This window comes from Zootoca vivipara, chromosome 12 (genome assembly GCF_965207765.1).
Source record: "Zootoca vivipara chromosome 12, rZooViv2.hap1.1, whole genome shotgun sequence".
In the NCBI taxonomy this organism is placed as follows: domain Eukaryota; kingdom Metazoa; phylum Chordata; class Lepidosauria; order Squamata; family Lacertidae; genus Zootoca; species Zootoca vivipara.
In genome coordinates this window covers 38928218-38946761 of record NC_142595.1, presented here as the reverse complement: position 1 = coordinate 38946761, position 18544 = coordinate 38928218, and the positions used below count along the sequence as shown (strand labels likewise).

General features: G+C 48.7%; 2 protein-coding genes across 4 annotated transcripts in view; one reads left to right on the top strand and one right to left on the bottom strand.

Moving 5' to 3' along the window:
• Positions 1–5996, bottom strand: part of LOC118094676 (carbonic anhydrase 4) — a 39879-nt gene extending 33883 nt beyond the window's left edge. For 2 of the 3 annotated variants that reach the window (XM_060281697.2, XM_060281698.2), the window contains exon 1: positions 5854–5996. The gene's annotated coding sequence lies outside the window, so the exon portion shown is untranslated. The remainder of the gene's footprint in view (positions 1–5853) is intronic. The other variant, XM_088655414.1, reaches the window with a different exon arrangement.
• On the top strand, positions 261–17849 carry SLC5A2 (solute carrier family 5 member 2). The gene is made up of 15 exons (XM_035135251.3): positions 261–504; positions 3222–3293; positions 4038–4142; positions 4765–4824; positions 5833–5937; positions 6305–6410; positions 9155–9235; positions 10087–10316; positions 11559–11694; positions 12996–13103; positions 13301–13451; positions 15154–15322; positions 15641–15856; positions 16484–16655; positions 17129–17849. Exons 1-15 carry the CDS (start codon positions 394–396, stop codon positions 17353–17355), a joined length of 2049 nt encoding a protein of 682 aa, XP_034991142.3. The 5' UTR covers positions 261–393; the 3' UTR covers positions 17356–17849.
• The last annotated feature ends 695 nt before the right edge of the window (positions 17850–18544 follow it).

Genomic DNA, 18544 nt, shown 5'->3' with positions numbered 1-18544 from the left:
AACAAAATAGGTTTTAGCAGGAGCCAAACCTATAGCGGAGCTGATTGTGGTGAACACAGGGAAGAATGGAAATTGCCACCCCTTGGCATCCCTACTGCCAACAGGTGAAGCTTATCCAAGAAGGGAGATCCAGGAATCCGAAACGATCTGTCAATTGCTGTCTGTGGAGACACACAACTTTTGTCCGTAAAAGAAAAACTAACAACTTGAGCCAGGGTTACTGGAAGTTGCCCTCTCCCCACATCACCCTCCTTCCCATCTACCACGTAGTCCAAGTTAATCGCACATCCAACCCATGACTGAGCTTTTTATTAACCACTCCTAGAGGAGCTGCCCCAGAGAGTTCCTTGACTTTGCCTACTTGACTGTGGGAGATCCAGAGCTTGAGGCACCATGGAGGAGGAATCGCCAGTCCTCGAGCCAGAGAGGGCGGCCATCAACAATCCAGCAGACATTTCCGTCATCTGCTTCTACTTCCTTGCGGTCATTGGAGTCGGTCTGTGGGTATGTATGTAGGGAGCGGGGTGGGGTTGCTCCTCTCATGTAAACACGCTTCCCTCATCTAGGGGTTTTTTTTCCCCCCAGACTGTCTTTATTTCCAGGTGGGATTCTATCCCATCCTGGAAAATTCGGGTTGTGCAATTAGTTGATTGGGAGCTCCTGTGTATCATCAGACTTGTTTCTTCTCCCCTGAAACCAGACTTTTTGCAAAAAGTCATGGGAAAATGCACCGGAAAATGAGTCTGTTTGATATACATCATCTAATCTCCCTGCAGATAGATCCCAATGAATGCTCGATAAACAGGCAGTCTGGTAGTGACCTAGGAAAGAAAGGACTCAGTTCCTCACTTACAAAACAAGGGCACTACCTTGCTGTGGGAAAGGAATTGGAACCAGCATTTGAGGGCAAAACATGGGGCTGTTCAGAGCCAAGCCAGGCCAAACAGCATACCATCACCACCTATTTTTCTATTACTCAGCTCATTTCCTTGTATAGCTCAAAAGATTCCTGCATTGTAAGGGGTTGGACTAGACCAGGCATCCCCAAACTCGGCCCTCCAGATATTTTGGGACTACAACTCCCATCATCCCTGACCACTGGACCTGTTAGCCAGGGGTGGTGGGAATTGTAGTTCCAAAACATCTGGAGGGCCGAGTCTGGGGATGCCTGGACTAGACGGACTCCCTTCCAACTCTGCAATTCTAAGATTCTATTATTCTAGCCTGAACACAATTCATCCACCCACCATCGTCTCTCCATTTGAGCCCTTCATGTCTTCTCTCGGAGTATTTCAGGTTCGTCTATTAATTTACAAGGCAACTTGGGTCCAGGATCTCTTAAGGACAGCCTGATTCCTTATATCCCTGCCTGACCACTGAGATATTTGGGGGAGTCTCTGTTAATGGGCCCTAGTGCCTCTGTTGCACACTTTGTATCCACCAGAAGCCACACATTCAATTCTGTGAATCCAATCGTATAGAATGCCCTCCCAGCTGAAATCAGACAGAACCCCCACCCCACCCCACCCCGTTGAATGTCAAGCGCTTGACAAAGACATTTCCGTTCCAGCAGGCATTTTAAGTTCCCTGTTTTGATAATAAATTTTCATTTATTTTAGCCACTGTGTGTTGGGGGGGGGGATTGATTCTAATTGGTTTTATCCATCGTCTACTTTTTTAGAATTTTTTATGTAGACTGCTTAGAATTCCTGGAGATTAAGTGTCCCGTATAAATAGCAGAAATAAAACAAATTTACCAAAAGGAGAATGAAAAGCAGCTGAAGTGCTAGACTCAAATCCCCTTCGCTCAAGGGATTACTCAGTTACAAAATGTCATTAGGAACTATAAGCATGAAAAACGCAGAATAAATTTGAGTGGGTGTTGGTCCATTAGGGCTGCTCCTCCAACCTTGGTTGGCCCCCGCCAGACCACCTTCTTACTTGCAACCAGGCCGGGGGGGGGGCGGCATTGCCCATCAGCTTCCTCCTCCTCCTTGGTCTTAGTGTTTCCCTTCTAGATGCCTTCAGGGAGAAGGTTGGGGAGCAAAACTAGAATTAATTGTCTCCACCTTTCATTGGCTCTCGGTCCTCCTGCTGTGGTCCTCCCAGCCTTCCACCCTTCTAGTCCCAATGGGCAGAAGACGCCAACTGATAAATTTGCCCGAAGATTGGAACAGATGTTTTCAGAAACACACCACACCCTGTTCAGTTTTGTTAAAGCAGCTGCACTGGCTGCCCAACTGCTTCCGAGCTGGAAACAAGATTCTTGTATTAATTTACAAAGCCATGAACAACTTCGGTCCAGGGTAGCTCAGAAACCACTTAAACCTTTCTTTCCCAGCTCAGTCCTGAGATCATTCGCAGGAGCATCGGTGGTCATTCACCGATTTTTCAAGGCTCATTTGCTGTTGAAACCTGAATGTCACCCCTGATTGACAGGTTGGTGTGTCAACGCATGGAATGGGACCAAGTCTCAAACCCATGAAAGGCCATTGTGAGCCTATATTCAACTAGAACTTCTTTAAAAAAAAAAAAAGCCTGATCAATATATCAAACTTCTCCCAAGGCACTGCAGATAAATACAAAGATTTAAACTAATCTGTGTATACCTAAACTGCAAGATACTTGGATGTTATTAACTAAGCTATTAAAAAAGATGTGTTCAATTTAACCGGAGTCAGCCTGTTCCATTATGCCATCTGAGGCAGCTACTTCAGTCTGCCTCATGGCTGGCCTGGCCCTGTAAATGCAGTTGAGGAACCTAGAACCCAAACCCTGCCTCAAGACTCTCCTTTGCTGTTCTCCTCTCCTAGAGGGTTCCTCTGCCCCATATTCAAGCAGGGAGGCCTGTCACACTAGGCTTGTTTTCTGCTTTTCTCCCCATTCTTATCTCTTTTCTTTGATCCTAGGCCTGGTCATTCCAGATGGGTTAATGATTGCAAAAAGCTACACCAGTCAGGAATGTACTAGCAAACTGGTAATGAGGTGTAAAATTGAACAGATTAGCAATTGAACAATCTGTTCTCTAAATGGTGGGCTCCATTCCCTCTGTACTTGTCTCCCTTTGATGCAGCCAGGGCAACAAATACGCTCCATATTATAACACACACACACACACACACACACACACACACACACACACACACACCCACACACCAAAATGGCTGAGCCCTTCTACAACGTCTACTCACACCACCTTTCCTCTCTTTCTTGGCTCACAGTCGATGTGCCGGACCAACAGGGGTACCGTCAGGGGATATTTCTTGGCTGGTAGGAACATGGTGTGGTGGCCGGTGAGTAACAGAAAATGGACAGGGACAAAGGAAGCGATGGGACTTGGGAACAGGGGTGGGGGAGGCCCCAAATGGGAAAGCTTTTTCAGCCTGAGGACCACATTCCCCTTTAGGCAACCTTGTGGGGGCCGCAGGTCAAGTGCACAGGCAAAAATGGGCAGAGCCATGGTTGTACAGTTTACCTTTGTACAGTAGGCTAGTTTCCAGACAGGGTCACGCACCCCTTCCCTCCCCACCATTCAGGGAAGCAAAAGGCATTACTAGAATTGAAGGACACATTGCACCCCTGCAAAAAAATACCCAATAAAGGCGTGAAGCAAGGGTTGTGACCCAGAAAGAGTCTCAAGGGCCAGAGAGCTATATTTGACCCCCAGTCCTGAGGCTCGAAACACCTGCCCCAAATACTTCAGGTTGGGGAGAGGGATGGATAGGAGGAATGAAATAAGATGATGAGAATGGGAGGGTGGGAAGATAGATCAGAAGACTGGGAAGATCAGGAGCGAAGAGGGAAAATACGGAGAAGCAAAAAGAAAGTGAGAAATAAATTAAGATTATGAACAGGCGTGGCAGGGAGAGAATTAAAATATTTAGGACATTGGATGAAATTGGAGACAGGGGGGGGGAGAGAGAGAAGCAGCACGAAGGTCAAGATGGTGGGCGGGCTTTGGTATTTTGGTTGGTGGTGTGCATGGGGAACGTCAAGAACCTGCACTATCCCTTCTTTGGCGGTTGGTGTGCCCACAGATCGGCGCCTCTCTCTTTGCCAGCAACATCGGCAGCGGTCATTTTGTGGGCTTGGCAGGCACTGGGGCAGCGACCGGCCTGGCAGTGGCAGGATTCGAGTGGAACGTAAGCAATGGGCCGCAGGCTCCATCTTTCTTTTGGGGAAAACACAGCGTGCGGGTGGGGAGGCAAGATTCTTTCATTCAGCGAACGGAAACTGCAAGCAGGACTGATCACATACACACTTGGATCGGTGCCTGCTGTCACCTGGGCAGCTTTCCGAGGGCCACCTGCCGCCTGTGGGTGGGCCATAGTGGAAAGTGGGAGGGGCAACACATGCAAATTCTACCTTTGTACAGTAGGCTCGTTTCTATGCATACGCACACTCCATCCTTCACCCAGGCCATCCAGAGGCAAGATCAGAGTACAAGGGAACATTCCAGCCAGGCACAAGCACTCAAGGAGGGTGTGAAGCAGGGGCCAGTGAGTGGTTTGGCCTGGGAAGATTTCCGAGGGCCAGGCAGAGAGGTCTTGAGGGCCACATCTGGCCCCTGAGCCTGAAGTACATCACATTCAACTGGTGTTGATTTCCCCAACGTGAAAAGGCAGCGATAGAGGAAACTTCACCCATTACATTTCTGCCTCTGACGTACATGTTAATGACATAGTAGCCCTACCAAAAAAACCCCAATATTTCTTTTAAGTGAGAACTTGAACCACCCTAACCCACTTCTCTCTTTCCTCCCAGGCTCTCTTCCTTGTCCTCCTCCTAGGATGGCTCTTCGTCCCGGTCTACCTCACAGCTGGGGTACTAAGAATGCATGTTGCTTGCTTCTTTGTGGCATTTTAAATCTCTTCAAGGAACCCAGGGTAGCCCCATAGTTCTCCCTGACTCCAGTTTTATCCTCACAGCTGTACTGGGTGAGGAGGTGGGTTGGGCTGAGAGATGGGGACACATCTGCAGTCACCCAGCAAGCATCATGGCTGTGCAGAAGTTTGAACTCAGGTCTCCCATGTCTAAATCCAGCATTCTTAACTCCTTGGCTATGTCAAACAATGACTGGTGTGTGAAAACAGAGGGCATGAGAAGATGAAGATGCTGAGTGGGAGTGGGTGGCAAGAGAAAAGAGGATGGAAAACTAGGATGCCTGTCCTCGGGTCTAGGAGGGGGCTAGTAGGTTGGGAATAGAAGAGCAAAGCCAAAATAATGGATTCATCCCGGGGAGCATGATAAGAAGCTAACCCTTGGAACAAGAAGTTCCCCTTTTTCCATACACAGCTGTGTGCCATTAATTGGACCAGGTGTGGGGAACCTTGGACCTTCCAGATGTTGCTGAACTACAAGCCATTCAGCCCTGGCAAGCATGGCCATTGGCCAGGGATCATGGGAGTTGTAGTTCAGCAACAATCTGGAGCGCCAGAGGTTCCCCGCGCCTCTACTACACCAATAAGCTGCAGATTTAAGCAGAGTAGGTATTCATTTTAAATGTGCAATTTTTAAAAACCAAATGTTAACAACAAGTTGACTTTAAATTTATCATCCTAATGTAAGCTTTGGAAAAAATCAACAGTCACACACACAAATTACATGTCTTAGAAAGGCTTGCCAAAGAAGAATAGCATTTTTAGCATTCATCTAAAACAGTAGTGCAAAGTTGCCTGTCTAATGTCAATGGGCAGGGAGTTCCAGAGTTTAGGCGTTGCCCCTCTGAAAGATTAACTCCTTGCTAGTGCAGAGAGAACATTATGTGGCTCTTGCTTTAACGCTATGAAAGACAAACAGTGACATCTCCCCTGCTGCTTCCTCCCCCTGCAGGTCATCACGATGCCACAGTACCTGAAGAAGCGCTTTGGAGGCCAACGTATCCGACTCTACCTCTCCGTCCTCTCCCTTTTCATGTATATCTTCACCAAGATCTCAGTAGGTCATTTCTCTAGGCATGAAGAACTGAGAGGGTGGGCAAGTGGGTAGGTGGGTGGATGCACCATTTCCAACAAGGGTTCTGCTGGTCCACTTCCACCTGAGGAGAGAAGGCCACTTTAATGGTTCACGAAAGCTGCCAGGCAAAGCCTGTCCCCTCAGCCAGCCTCCTGGCGAGGCCACCTCTTGGAGACGGAAGAACCCCTTTCCCCATAGCTGCCAAGTTATCCCTTTTTTTAAGGGATTTTCCCTTATGCTGAATGGGCTTCCTCGCGAGAAAAGGGAAAACTTGGCAGCTATGCCTTTCCCATTCTGATTTCTTTGGGGACCATCTATGGACTTGGGCTTTCTCCTTCTCACCCGGCAGGTGGACATGTTCTCTGGAGCTGTCTTCATCCAGCAAGCTTTGGGCTGGAATATTTATGTGGCCGTCATAGCCCTCCTGATCATAACCACCATTTACACAGTGACAGGTAATTGGAATGTTGAAACGGTTATCGGAACAAGCTGGTGGCAGGGAACACAATAGAGAAGCAGGTTGCCAACCGGCCATGAGAGAGAGGCAGTCTGACCTGTTCATGCCCCTTTAACCAAAGCAGAAACCAGCTTTTCAGACCATCAACCTATTAATTGCTGCAAGTCAACGTGTTTGACAGGAACAGGGGCAAATGACACCTGGGGTCAGGCTGTATTATACTACCGTAATAACTTTCTTCTTCTTCTTCTTCTTCTTCTTCTTCTTCTTCTTCTTCTTCTTCTTCTTCTTCCTCCTCCTCCTCCTCCTCCTCCTCCTCCTCTTCCTCTTCCTCTTCCTTTTCTTTGGCAATCACTTGTAGCCAAGTAAGATTGTCTTCCATGAATACCGTTTTAACAGTGAGTCCGTAAGTGACTGTGGAGGCCAATTCTGGATCCACACGTCCTTCCACAATGGGGGCATAGTTTTCTGGGCAGGAGTTGGTAATGGTAAGGGTTTGCCAAATATGCCTTTTCTCCTCACATTTCTCCTTTTTGTCCTGAGTTCGAGCGTCTTCAAAGCCCATGATACCGGTACTAATAGTACCCAGGGCTTGTCAAGAGTTTGTTTGTTTGCTTGCTTGCTTGCTTGCTTGCACCTGAGGCAGAAAATCCCACATGCACCTTTTCCCATCCCAGGCAGCAAAGAGGCAATAAGAATGAATTAAATAATAAAATATTTGATGCCATTTTGTGAAACTGCTGGCCTAACGAAAGGACAGGCAGTCATTTCTAGTTCATAAAATGGAAACCTCAGAGAGGTAGATAGGCAGGTCTTTGTGCATATGTGGAAGAGAGAGAGAATGGGAGAGGGAGAAAAGGGAGCTGTGTGTGTGTGTGTGAGAGAGAGAGAGAGAGAGAGAGAGAGAGGAGAGTGTGTGTTATACAGTGAGTGACAATATATAAAAAATTCCTTGACAATGTGAGAGTGAGAGAGATTGAGAGGCAAGCACTCTCTCTCTCTCTCTCTCTCTCTCTCTCTCTCTCTCTCGTGTGTGTGTGTGTGTGTGTGTGTGTGTGTGTGTGTGTGTTACAGAGCGAGACAGAGAATAAATGTTGTGCCAAGCATGGCCGTTACTCCTTGCATTAGCCAAGTTAACGGCATACGATTTCCCAACAAAACATATGCTAAGGGACCACCCACCAACCCACCCCCTGCTTAGAAATGGACTTTGCGCTCTTTGTGCGTTTGAATCACAAATGAGGGAGCCTCCTCTCGCTGCATTATCTCCCCTCCCCCCTCCATCCCGGCATGTAGGCAATCTTACCCCTGGGAACATTACGCACATTTTCTGCCCTCAGATCTTCAAGCGCAGCCTTTTCTGAGTAAACTCCGGTTCCCCACCCCCAGCTTCTATTTGCCCCAAGAAGAAGAAATAAGCTCTATTTGGCTCCAAAAACTGCTTCCTGGGCTAATAGGAGCAGCTGAGGAAAGGATTCGACCCCCTTTCCTCAAACTAGGGGACGCCACTTCTATGAGTCACTTTTAAAAAATAAGACAGGCAGCAAATGACATGTTTAGCATATGGCATCCAGTTTGGTCCCCAGGAGAGATCAAAAGGATGAAGTTAGCTAAGCTAAGTCAAGTCTAAAGCATGGCCTGGGGCTAAGGGCCTAACTCTGACTGAAAATATGCAAAGAAATGCACCTCAGGCCATGGGCAGAATGCCTCAGTAATGCATAACCACTGCTTACACCCCCCTCTGAGCTCTGGGGCTCTGGGCATTCAGGTGTTCGTTTCCTTGAAGAGTTGAGGCATTCCCTATTTTTCAGAAAATTAATAACAAACAGGCTAGGCTACCTGAAAATGGCACATATAATAAAGCTACTGCTGATCCACAGATTAGACACCCGTTTTTCAAAGCACTGTCATTCCATGACGCTGCCACCTCATGGATGAAGTTGCTGGTGTTTCTAGTTTTCTGCCCTGAAATCATTGGCTGAGATTGTTTTTAGAACGTGTATTGTCATCTATACGTTAACCACTCCTTTGGGAGGGGGACAGGATATAAACTGAATGAATGTACAACTGGAGGGAAAGGCTCCTGTGCCTTTAAATACCTATGCAGCAGGCAGAGCTTCAACTGGCAAAGCTTTGCCTCACCCTGAAGGAAGAGTTTACATGTTGAATTTCTGACTGACATTAAGGATCCCTGCCAGAAAAAAAAAAAGATAAGCAGCCTGACTAGTGATGAGCAGGAAGAACAGGTCCGGTTATTCCTTTAATGCCCTTGAGAAACCATGAGCTGTTGCTGGTCTGTGTTATAGTAGCAGGATTTCAACAGAGCCTCTTGTGCACATAGTGCTTTACAGAGTTTAAGAGGACAGGTCTTTGCCCTGAGGAGCTTACAGTCTAAAGTGCAGCTGGTGCCAAGTGAGATGGATCAACCAAATGACAAGATGATCCCCAGGATCCCTGTTCCAACTCTGCAGTTCTGTGATTCTATGATTTAGTGCAGTACAGTGGTACCTCCCTCGGTTTAAGTACACAATTGGTTCCGGAAGTCCATACTTAACCTGAAGCGTACTTAACCTGAAGCAAACTTTCCCATTGAAAGTAATGGAAAGTGGATTAATCCGTTCCAGGCGGGTACGCGGAGTACTTAAACTGCAAGTACTCAAACCGAAGTGTACTTAAACCGAGGTATGACTGTAATACGTTTCCTTATAACCTGCGCATGGCCTTCTCCTGTCTTTCCTCCAGGTGGGTTGGCGGCGCTGATGTTCACAGACACAATCCAGTCGTTCGTCATGATCAGTGGATCCTGTGTCCTTATGGGGTTTGGTGAGTAGGCCACTTCCCGTGGCAGACATGACACCGAGGCATGGGCACCATATTGGTAACAGTGGCAGTGGGGTGCAATGGTTAGAGTTTTGGACGAGGACCTGGAAGACCAGGGTCCAAGTCCTCATTGGGTGACCTCGGACCAGTCACTGTCTCTAGGCCGAACCTACCTCACAGGATTGTTGTGAAGATAAAATAGGAGGAGGTGGAATCCACCCCGTCTGCCACCTTGAGGTCCTTGGAGGAAAGGTGGGACATTAAACAAATCAACAAACAAGCTTTTAATCAGTGCTAAAATGCTTTCCTCACTCTTTTTCAAAGAAATATATTAAATGTTAATGAAATATTTTCTGAGCTTTGAAACATTAGAAAAAGTGATGCTTAAATTAAAGTGACAAAGAGAGCTATAAAGCAAAAATGCTTAAAAAATAAAATAAAATTCTGGTCATCACCATTTTAGCAATTTCCTCCACGTTTCCAATCTACATTTCTGATCCAAAACACTTCTTCTTTTTTTACCACCACCACTCCACAAAAAACCCATATCCTGAGTTGCACTGGTGCTAAATAAATATTTTTACTTATTTTTTTAACTAGGATTATTATTATTTTATGAGATAACTAAGCTGTGCATCTTTCATATTTCATCTCTGTATCCCTTGTACGACTCTGGTTTGAAAGTCTTGTTCTAAAAACAATCTTTATTTGTGATTTATTTGTGGTGGAGAAAGCCTAGGTTCTTTTGGGGTTGGAAGGAAAAATCTGGGCAACCGTAGCAGATGTTTGGGGTGAAATTATGAGTGGGTGTGCCATTTCCTGTCTTTAAATTGCCCGCCTCTATTCCGCTGCAGCCTTTAACGCAGTGGGAGGTTACCAGGCCATGTTCGACAAGTACATGAAGGCACTTCCCAGGCAGACTCTTTCCCCGAACCCCGCCCTCTACAACATCTCAGCCTCCTGCTACCTGCCCCGCGAAGACTCCTATCAGATGATGAGAGATGCCATCGTCAGCGACATGCCCTGGCCGGCTGTTATCCTTGGCCTGTCCATCAATTCTCTCTGGTACTGGTGCACTGACCAGGTATGGCAGGGCAAGGGCGAGAGTAACTCTCTGTGTGTGGCTGTATCGCAATCTCCTAATGCACAAGATCATACTCTTTTCCTCTGGATTTTAACACCCAGTTTCTGACTCGCCTTCTTTCCAATCTAAAAAGCCTCAAACGCTGTAACTTTTCTGCAGCCACTTGATCGTTCTGGTTGCAGTTTCCTGCACCTTTTCCAGCTTTGGACTCTTTGAGTTGCAATGGTCAGAACTGTATATACAGCAGTTAGGTAGCCATGTTGGTCTGACGTAGTCGAAACAAAATAAAAAATTCCTTCCAGTAGCACCTTAGAGACCAACTAAGTTTGTCATTGGTATGAAAGCTCATACCAATGACAAACTTAGTTGGTCTCTAAGGTGCTACTGGAAGGAATTTTTTATTTTGTATATATAGCAGTGGTTCCCAACTGGGGGTCTGCGTGACCCACCCAGGGGGGTCCCCATTCACATAACAAAAACTACTGGTACCATAGAGATATCACAACTTTCAAAAGTAGGGGGTCCATGGCTTGGCGTTTGAAAAACAGGGGTCTGCAGTACTTAGCCAATTGGAAAACACTGGTATTCAGTTTTTCCAAGTGCAGTTGCACCATAGATTTGCGCAAAGTGGGCTGGGGAACCTCCTGCTAGCCAATTTTTTTAAAAAAGAAAAGGCCACTTGTCAATTAGCTGACATCATCCTGATGGGCAGCGGGTGTCAAATGACGGGCTGCGGGGTTTGAGTTTGGTTGTGTGGCACTGTTCCTGCCCATCAGTTCCTAAGTGGGGATGTGGAGGTGTTAAATCCTGCAAGGACTTATTGTTCATAGTCAATCCTTGCAGAAAGCAGAATTTATGAGCAGCGATTTGCATCCTGCCCCACCCCTGTCCGCCAGCTTTGATAGATGAGAGGGGTATAAACATTATTATTATTATTATTACTGTGGTTTTTGCTATTGAAAGGTGGGTGGTCTCACCCGTCTGCAAGGCCCCTGACATCATGATGACATTTCCATAGCTGCCAAGTTCTCCCTTTTTTTAAGGGAAATTCCCTTATGCTGAATAGGCTTCCTCGTGAGAAAAGGCAAAACTTGGCAGCTATGCATTTGTTGAATGACAGGTGAGGGATTCTCAGGGTAAAAGCCCCACCCCCACCCCCACCCCCACCCCCGGTGTAAAGGCATTAGCTAAATCATGGGAAAGATGACTGGCAGCCCAAGTTCCTGTTTTCATCCCGCACAGGTGATCGTGCAGAGGTGCCTGGCTGGGAAGAACCTCACCCATGTCAAAGCCGGCTGCATCCTTTGTGGCTACCTCAAACTGCTGCCCATGTTTCTTATGGTTATGCCCGGCATGATCAGCCGGATCCTGTATCCAGGTAAACACCTGGGGAGAGCTGGGGAGGAAGGTCGGAACTGGGGGACGGAGGCCACGTCCTGGTATTCCATGAAGGCGGAAAAAGTTTGGAGTGCTTTCCCGATCTCAGTGCATGCCACTGGTGCTTGACCACGGACGTACAACGCAACCACAACCTTCAGTCCTGTCACCAGTGGCCTGAATAGAGCTGACGGGCTTTTATTCTCAATATATCTATTGCCCTCACTAACCACTGCTGTTGCGACTGGGCAGCTGTGCTCATTCTGCATGCCTTTAAGATTTAATCGGAAAAATTTTAGGCCGTGGTACATTTGTTAGCCTGCAACCGCCACAAAAGCTCTCTCCTGCTTTTGCTGAAAAACAGGTAACGCAGTTGCCCTCCTGGAAGCTGAAGAGTGAGTTTGGTTCCTCTCAGCAGGTAGAAACTTCCAGCTCTCCAGCTTTTCCCTCCACTTTCGCTGTGGCCTTGGAGACCTCGAGAGATTGCCGGCGGTTTAAGAATTTAGGTTGCATACACACCATACATTTAAAACACATTTTCCTGCCAAAGATTCCTGGGAACTATAGTCTAAGGGTGCAGGGGATTGTGGCTCTGTGGGGGGTAAACTAAAGTTCCCATGATTCTTTGAGGGTGGGATGCGTGGTTATACACAGTCAGAGTATTATAATCATAGCACTATTTCAACTGCAAGCACCTATTTAGACATTGGCAAAAGCCAACACCTCTGGCCCAGCGCCCAGTAAGTCAGGCATCCCCAAACTCTGGCCCTCCAGATGTTTTGGACTACATTTCCCATCATCCCTGACCACTGGTCCTGTTAGCTAGGGATCATGGGAGTTGTAGGCCAAAACATCTGGAGGGCCGCAGTTTGGGGATGCCTGCAGTAAGTGGTGCGTGCACAAAACATTAGTCCAGAACTGATGGCACCCTTGCAGTCTTCCCATGACCCCTGCAGCTTCCCCCACAACACACTGGCCCTTGGGCATAAGGTGGCTGTCTTTCCCTTCCTTGAAAAATACGGAGAGCTGAAACAAGGAAGTTGGAAGAGTGCCACTCCTTCCTCTTTCAGCTCTACGGGCTTTTCCAGGCTCAGAATAAGTCTGCGGAATCAGACTTTCATCCAAATCCTTTGGAAAAGAGGAGTGGGTATGCACACATTTTCTCACTTCCTGTCTCTCTGCAGGGGGGGGGAGGAGTGGCCCCCACGACCCCCATTCAGAGATCCAAATGTACTGACAGGCAGGAGACCCTTGCAGTTATTTTAATCTGGGAGTTATATTGCGTCCCCTTTGCTTTCTCAGACGAAGTGGCTTGCGTCATCCCAGAGGAATGCAAGCGGATCTGTGGCACGGAAGTTGGGTGTTCCAACATTGCGTACCCCAAACTGGTGGTGTCTCTCATGCCGAGTGGTAAGGAGCAGTGGTGTTAAGGGGAGGGCGGATTTTGCCTGACTTTATTGCCCTTGAAATCCTGAGTCCTTCGGAACCCACTGCGCTCGCCTTATTATGAATTCTGACCAGCTCCATCTGTGTCACCTGAGAGATGCTGAGCTCCAAGGAAGACGGACGTGCTTCCCTTCCCACTTCATTGTGTCTCCCTTCTGCAGGCCTCCGGGGTCTCATGCTGGCTGTGATGCTGGCGGCATTAATGAGCTCGCTGGCTTCCATCTTCAACAGCAGCGGTACCCTCTTCACCATGGACATCTACAACCGTCTGAGGCCGCAAGCCAGCGACAAGGAGCTCTTGATTGTGGGCAGGTGAGAAAGAGCCCTGGATTGCCCCATGCCCATTCAGTACCACATCATTCGTTAAGATACCAATGGAGCCCTGTAGCAGAAATGGGGAGCTCAGGACAGGTCCTGTTTGCCCCCACTCTGCTGTAAATAAACAAACAAACAAACAAACAAACAAATAAATAAATAATTTATTATTTATACCCCGCCCATCTGGCTGGGTTTCCCCAGCCACTCTGGGCGGCTTCCAACAAAACAGTAAAATACAATAATCTATTAAACATTAAAAGCTTCTCTAAACGGGGCTGCCTTCAGGTGTCTCCTAAAAGTCTGGTATTTGTTGTTCTCTTTGACATCTGGTGGGAGGCGTTCCACAGGGCAGGTGCCACTACCGAAAAGGCCCTCTGCCTGGTTCCCTGTAACTTGGCTTCTCACAGCAAGGGAACCGCCAGAAGGCCCTCGGTGCTGGACCTCAGAACGATGGGGGTGGAGACGCTCCTTCAGGTATACTGGGCCGAGGCCGTTTAGGGCTTTAAAGGTCAGCACCAACACTTTGAATTGTGCTCAGAAATGTACTGGGAGCCAATGTAGGTCTTTCAATACCGGTGTTATGTGGTCTCGGCGGCCGCTCCCAGTCACCAGTCTAGCTGCCGCATTCTGTATTAGTTGTAGTCTCCAGGTCACCTTCCAAGGTAGCCCCACATAAAGCGCATTGCAGTGATCGAAGCAAGAGATAACTAGAGCATGCACCACTCCGGCGAGACAGTTCACAGGCAGGTAGGGTCTCAGCCTGCATACCAGGTGGAGCTGATAAACAGCTGCACTGGACACAGAATTGACCTGTGCCTCCATGGACAGCTGTGAGTCCAAAATGACTTCCAGGCTGCGCACCTGGTCCTTCAGGGGCACAGTTACCCCATTCAGGACCAGGGAGTCCTCCACACCTGCCCACCTCCTGTCCCCCACAAACAGTACTTCTGTCTTGTCAGGATTCAATCTCAATCTGTTAGCCATCATCCATCCTCCAACCGCCTCCAGACACTCATACAGGACCTTCACCGCCTTCACTGGTTCTGATTTGAAAGAGAGGTAGAGCTGGGTATCATCCGCATACTGATGAACACCCAGCCCAAACCCCCTGATGATCTCTCTCAGAGGCTGCATATGGATGTTAAAAACATGAGGGAGAGGACAGAACCCTGAGGCACCCCACAAGTGGGAGCCCAGGGGTCTGAACACTCATCCCCCACCACCACTTTCTGAACACAGCCCAGGAGGAAGGAGCGGAACCACTGTATGACAGTGCCCCCAGCTCCCAACCCCTCTAGACGGTCCAGAAGGATGTTATGGTCAATGGTGTCAAAAGCCGCTGAGAGATCCAGCAGAACTAGGAAACAGCTCTCACCTTTGTCCCTAGCCCGCCAGAGATCATCAACTGTAGGGACATATTCGAAAATCTAAGAAACTGTCATGGAAAAAATACATTTTTTACATTAGAAAAACTAGCAACAACCGCAGGCCAGATATGTCGACTGCCAAAATGGCTTTTGTAAAAATCCTTTTGGAAAACCAAGCCAGGTGATGCCACAGCACAAGGCAAGGACCTGCAGAAATCCCTCCCCAACTGCAACCAAGCACCGCTCGCTAAATGCCTTTGGTGGTGCCTCCATTGTCCTGCTCTCCCCGAGGGGGTGCTGTGTTCTCACCTTGCTGTTGCTCCCCGCAGAGTGTGGATCCTGCTCCTTGTGGGGGTGAGCATTGCGTGGATCCCAGTGGTGCAGGCGGCCCAGGGGGGCCAGCTCTTCGACTACATCCAGTCCGTCAGCAGCTACTTGGCCCCGCCGATCGCGGCCATCTTTCTCCTTGGGCTCTTTGTCAAAAGAGTTAACGAGCAGGTGAGTGACATTCCGGAAGGGGCCAGCATGGGAAAGGGACACTCAGCCGGTGGAGAGGAAAACCAGGTGCCTAAGATAAAGGGAATTTAAGTGATAGGCAGTAGGCATTTTGGGATATGGAACCCAGGTGTTCAGGGGATGGGGAGACACTGGAATAGAAGATACAGGTTCTGCGGCGGACTCTCAATTTTGGGGTGCAGCACAGGAGACCAAAAAGAACAGGGCAAGCAAAAATTTGGGTTAGAAAGGATTCAAAGCAGCCAGACCTAGCTCTGTTGTTGTAAATCCCCCTCTTTCACCCTGTTTCTCTCTCTTTAGGGTGCATTCTGGGGGCTGGTGGGGGGGCTAGCCATAGGCATGGCCCGGATGATCCCGGAATTTTTTTACGGGACAGGAAGTTGCCTCTTCCCCAGCACCTGCCCCCGCCTGATCTGTGGCGTCCACTATCTCTACTTTGCTTTCATCCTCTTCTGCCTCACGGCCACCATTGCGGTGGGTGTCTCTCTCTGCACCTCACCTATCCCTGAGAAACACGTAAGTATAAAGGCCGGGGGGTGGGGGGTGGGCAGAGGAATCCACATGAACCTGGCACACGAACCTAAACTGGGCACTATAGGGTGACAGCACTTCACTGCCAAGACAACGGAAGGCTGCCACCTCCAAGTGTGCAGCCTCGAAAAGCCCAACTCTAGTTTACAGTCTTTAAATGCATGGTGGGTGTGTAGCTCATTTTGGGGAAGGCTGGTCTAGTGGTATGAAATACAAGCCACAGAAAAGTATATTTAAAGCACACACAAGAATCTTGGGAAGTGTTGTTTTCCCCATCACAAAACTATAGTTCTCATCGCATTTAACAAACTACGGCTTAACTACCAGCCAGTTGACAGAGTGGGAAGCCCCCATTTTTCTCTGGCACAGAGCCACTTCCTTTGGTCCCTTAATGGCCCATTACCCAGGCTATCGCCTCACTAGGAAGCTAGCCTGGCTATTCCAAGACTTAGAAGGGGGCCCAGGCATGCAACCTATCCTTCTGCCAACTCATAACAATACTATATCTGCCCATCCATTGTCAAGGGAAAGGGAGGAGGGCTAAAGGGTAGCAGGTGAGCAACACAACCATGCACCTTGCGTCTCACCAAACCACCCGTCTTGCCCCCCTAGCTGCATCGCCTGGTGTTCAGCCTCAGACACAGTAAAGAGGAGCGAGTTGATCTGGACACGGAGGAAGAGGAGGAAGCCAAACAAAGGGAGGCTGCCCGGCAGCGGCGCCGGGAACATGCAGAGATGGAAGCTGCCAAGAACGGGAGGCTGGAGCAGGCGCTGGAGCTGGAGGGTGAGGCAGAGAGGGAGGCTTTGATTCGCAAGGGTGGGAAGCCTTTCGCACCCTGATGGCCATATTCCCTCCTGGACAGGTTTCCAAGAGCCACATGCAGGGTCAGGTGCAAAAGTGGGAAGAGGAGCAGCAAATGCAAATTTTACTTTTGTAAAGTAGGGCAAATTCACACACCTGTCCCAATCCTCCATTCAGAGACATGAGTTTGAGGATACATTCCAGCCAGGCAAAAACAACTGAGTTTTGAGGCAAAGCCCTGGGGAATGTTCCAAGGGCCAGTGAGAGGGGCTCAAGGGGCCACATTCAGCCCTGAACCGGTATCAGGAGATGAGAGGCAGGCCATCCCACTTTTCCTCTCTGAACTATCCCTGCAGCAGGCCCCAATCCACTTATTACTTGGTGGCGTCATTTTCCTTGAGGTGGCCTCAGTCACGCAGCCTGACCATCCTCTGTTTCTTCCCTTCTCCGCGCAGATTCCAAAGCAGCGGCCTCCTCTGGCAGGCTGCGCCGGTGCCTCGGCTGGTTCTGTGGGGTGGCGGCAGACGGCCAGGAGCAGCCGGAGCAGAGCCCAGAAGAGAAAGCTGAGGAGCTACGGCGCCTGACAGACATCACCGAGCATCCAACGTGGAGGCGCGTCGTCAACATCAACGCCGTCGTCATGATGGCCCTAGCAATATTTTTGTGGGGCTACTATGCCTGAGCGCCACCCAAGATGGCAGCTCTCCGTAAACCTCTTGACACCCTCTTATCCACCAACCCTATCTGGGCATAACTTCAGCCTCTGAGGGACAGTGGCATCAACAAGTTGTCAGGGACCGAGCAGTCATCAACCCGCCGGCCAGTATCACCCAAACCCACCAGAGACCAACCCTTGTAATCCAAGTCAAAGGGGGCATCATAACACGACACAGGGAAGGAGAAGCTGTGACCTTTCAGGTGTTGTTGGACTCCAGTTCCCATCAGTCTCAACCAGCATGGCCAGGGACGATGTGCTTTGTAGTCTAACATCAGGGACAGGTACTGGCTCCCCGTCCGTGTTGTAGCAAGATGCCCCATTTTGAAGGCCCTTCTTAGTTCCTCTGTGCAATACCACATATACTGCCTCTCTCCCACAGCCCTCACCTCAAAGGTATGAAGCCAATGTTAGTGGTGTTGCAAATTAATAATAATAATAATAATAATAATAATAATAATAATAATAATAATAATAATGGCATGTTCTTCTTGGGGGCCCCACCGATTTTGCACCTGGGGTCCTCACCCATTCAAGTCCCTAGAGCAAGACATTCTAGCTTCTTGTCCATGCTTTTCTTAGGTCTGGTCATCCAAACCACACACGTTCTCTCAATGCTTTTCACCTTCATCAAATGTGTGCGGCCCCTGGAATCCAAGTAACCCTCATGCCGTCATCACCATTTTCACGAAGGTCAATGTAGCAGGGGTTGTTCAGTTCCTCCAGAGCAGGCATCCCCAAACTGCGGCCCTCCAGATGTTTTGGCCTACAACTCCCATGATCCCTAGCTAACAGGACCAGTGGTTGGGGAAGATGGGAATTGTAGTCCAAAACATCTGGAGGGCCGAAGTTTGGGGATGCCTGCTCCAGAGCCACATGGAGGTCATGAGAGTCAGGCACAAGGGTACCTCCCTTATTACTTGGTTTGAGGTAGACAATGCTGGCCTGCCCATCCCCCCCCAGAAAGCTACACATCTGACAGCACCAGCAGCATCCAGACCCAGTGGAAAACAGAGAGGCCAAAGAATGGGGGAATAAATGTGACTGTGAAAATGGCCAATGTGCTTTTGTATGTTCTAAGCCGGAGGCAAATGGGGAATCTGAAGGAGGGTAAGTTCCCACTGCAACTTATTCTGCCAGGAATGGAGATGTGTCT

Bases quoted from the DNA above. Each gene is read 5' to 3' on its own strand.
- SLC5A2 (XM_035135251.3), top strand. From the start codon at position 394: ATGGAGGAGGAATCGCCAGTCCTCGAGCCAGAGAGGGCGGCCATCAAC. The intron at 505-3,221 runs GTATGTATGTAG...CTTGGCTCACAG, and splicing joins TCATTGGAGTCGGTCTGTGG to TCGATGTGCCGGACCAACAG. The intron at 10,317-11,558 runs GTATGGCAGGGC...CATCCCGCACAG, and splicing joins GGTACTGGTGCACTGACCAG to GTGATCGTGCAGAGGTGCCT.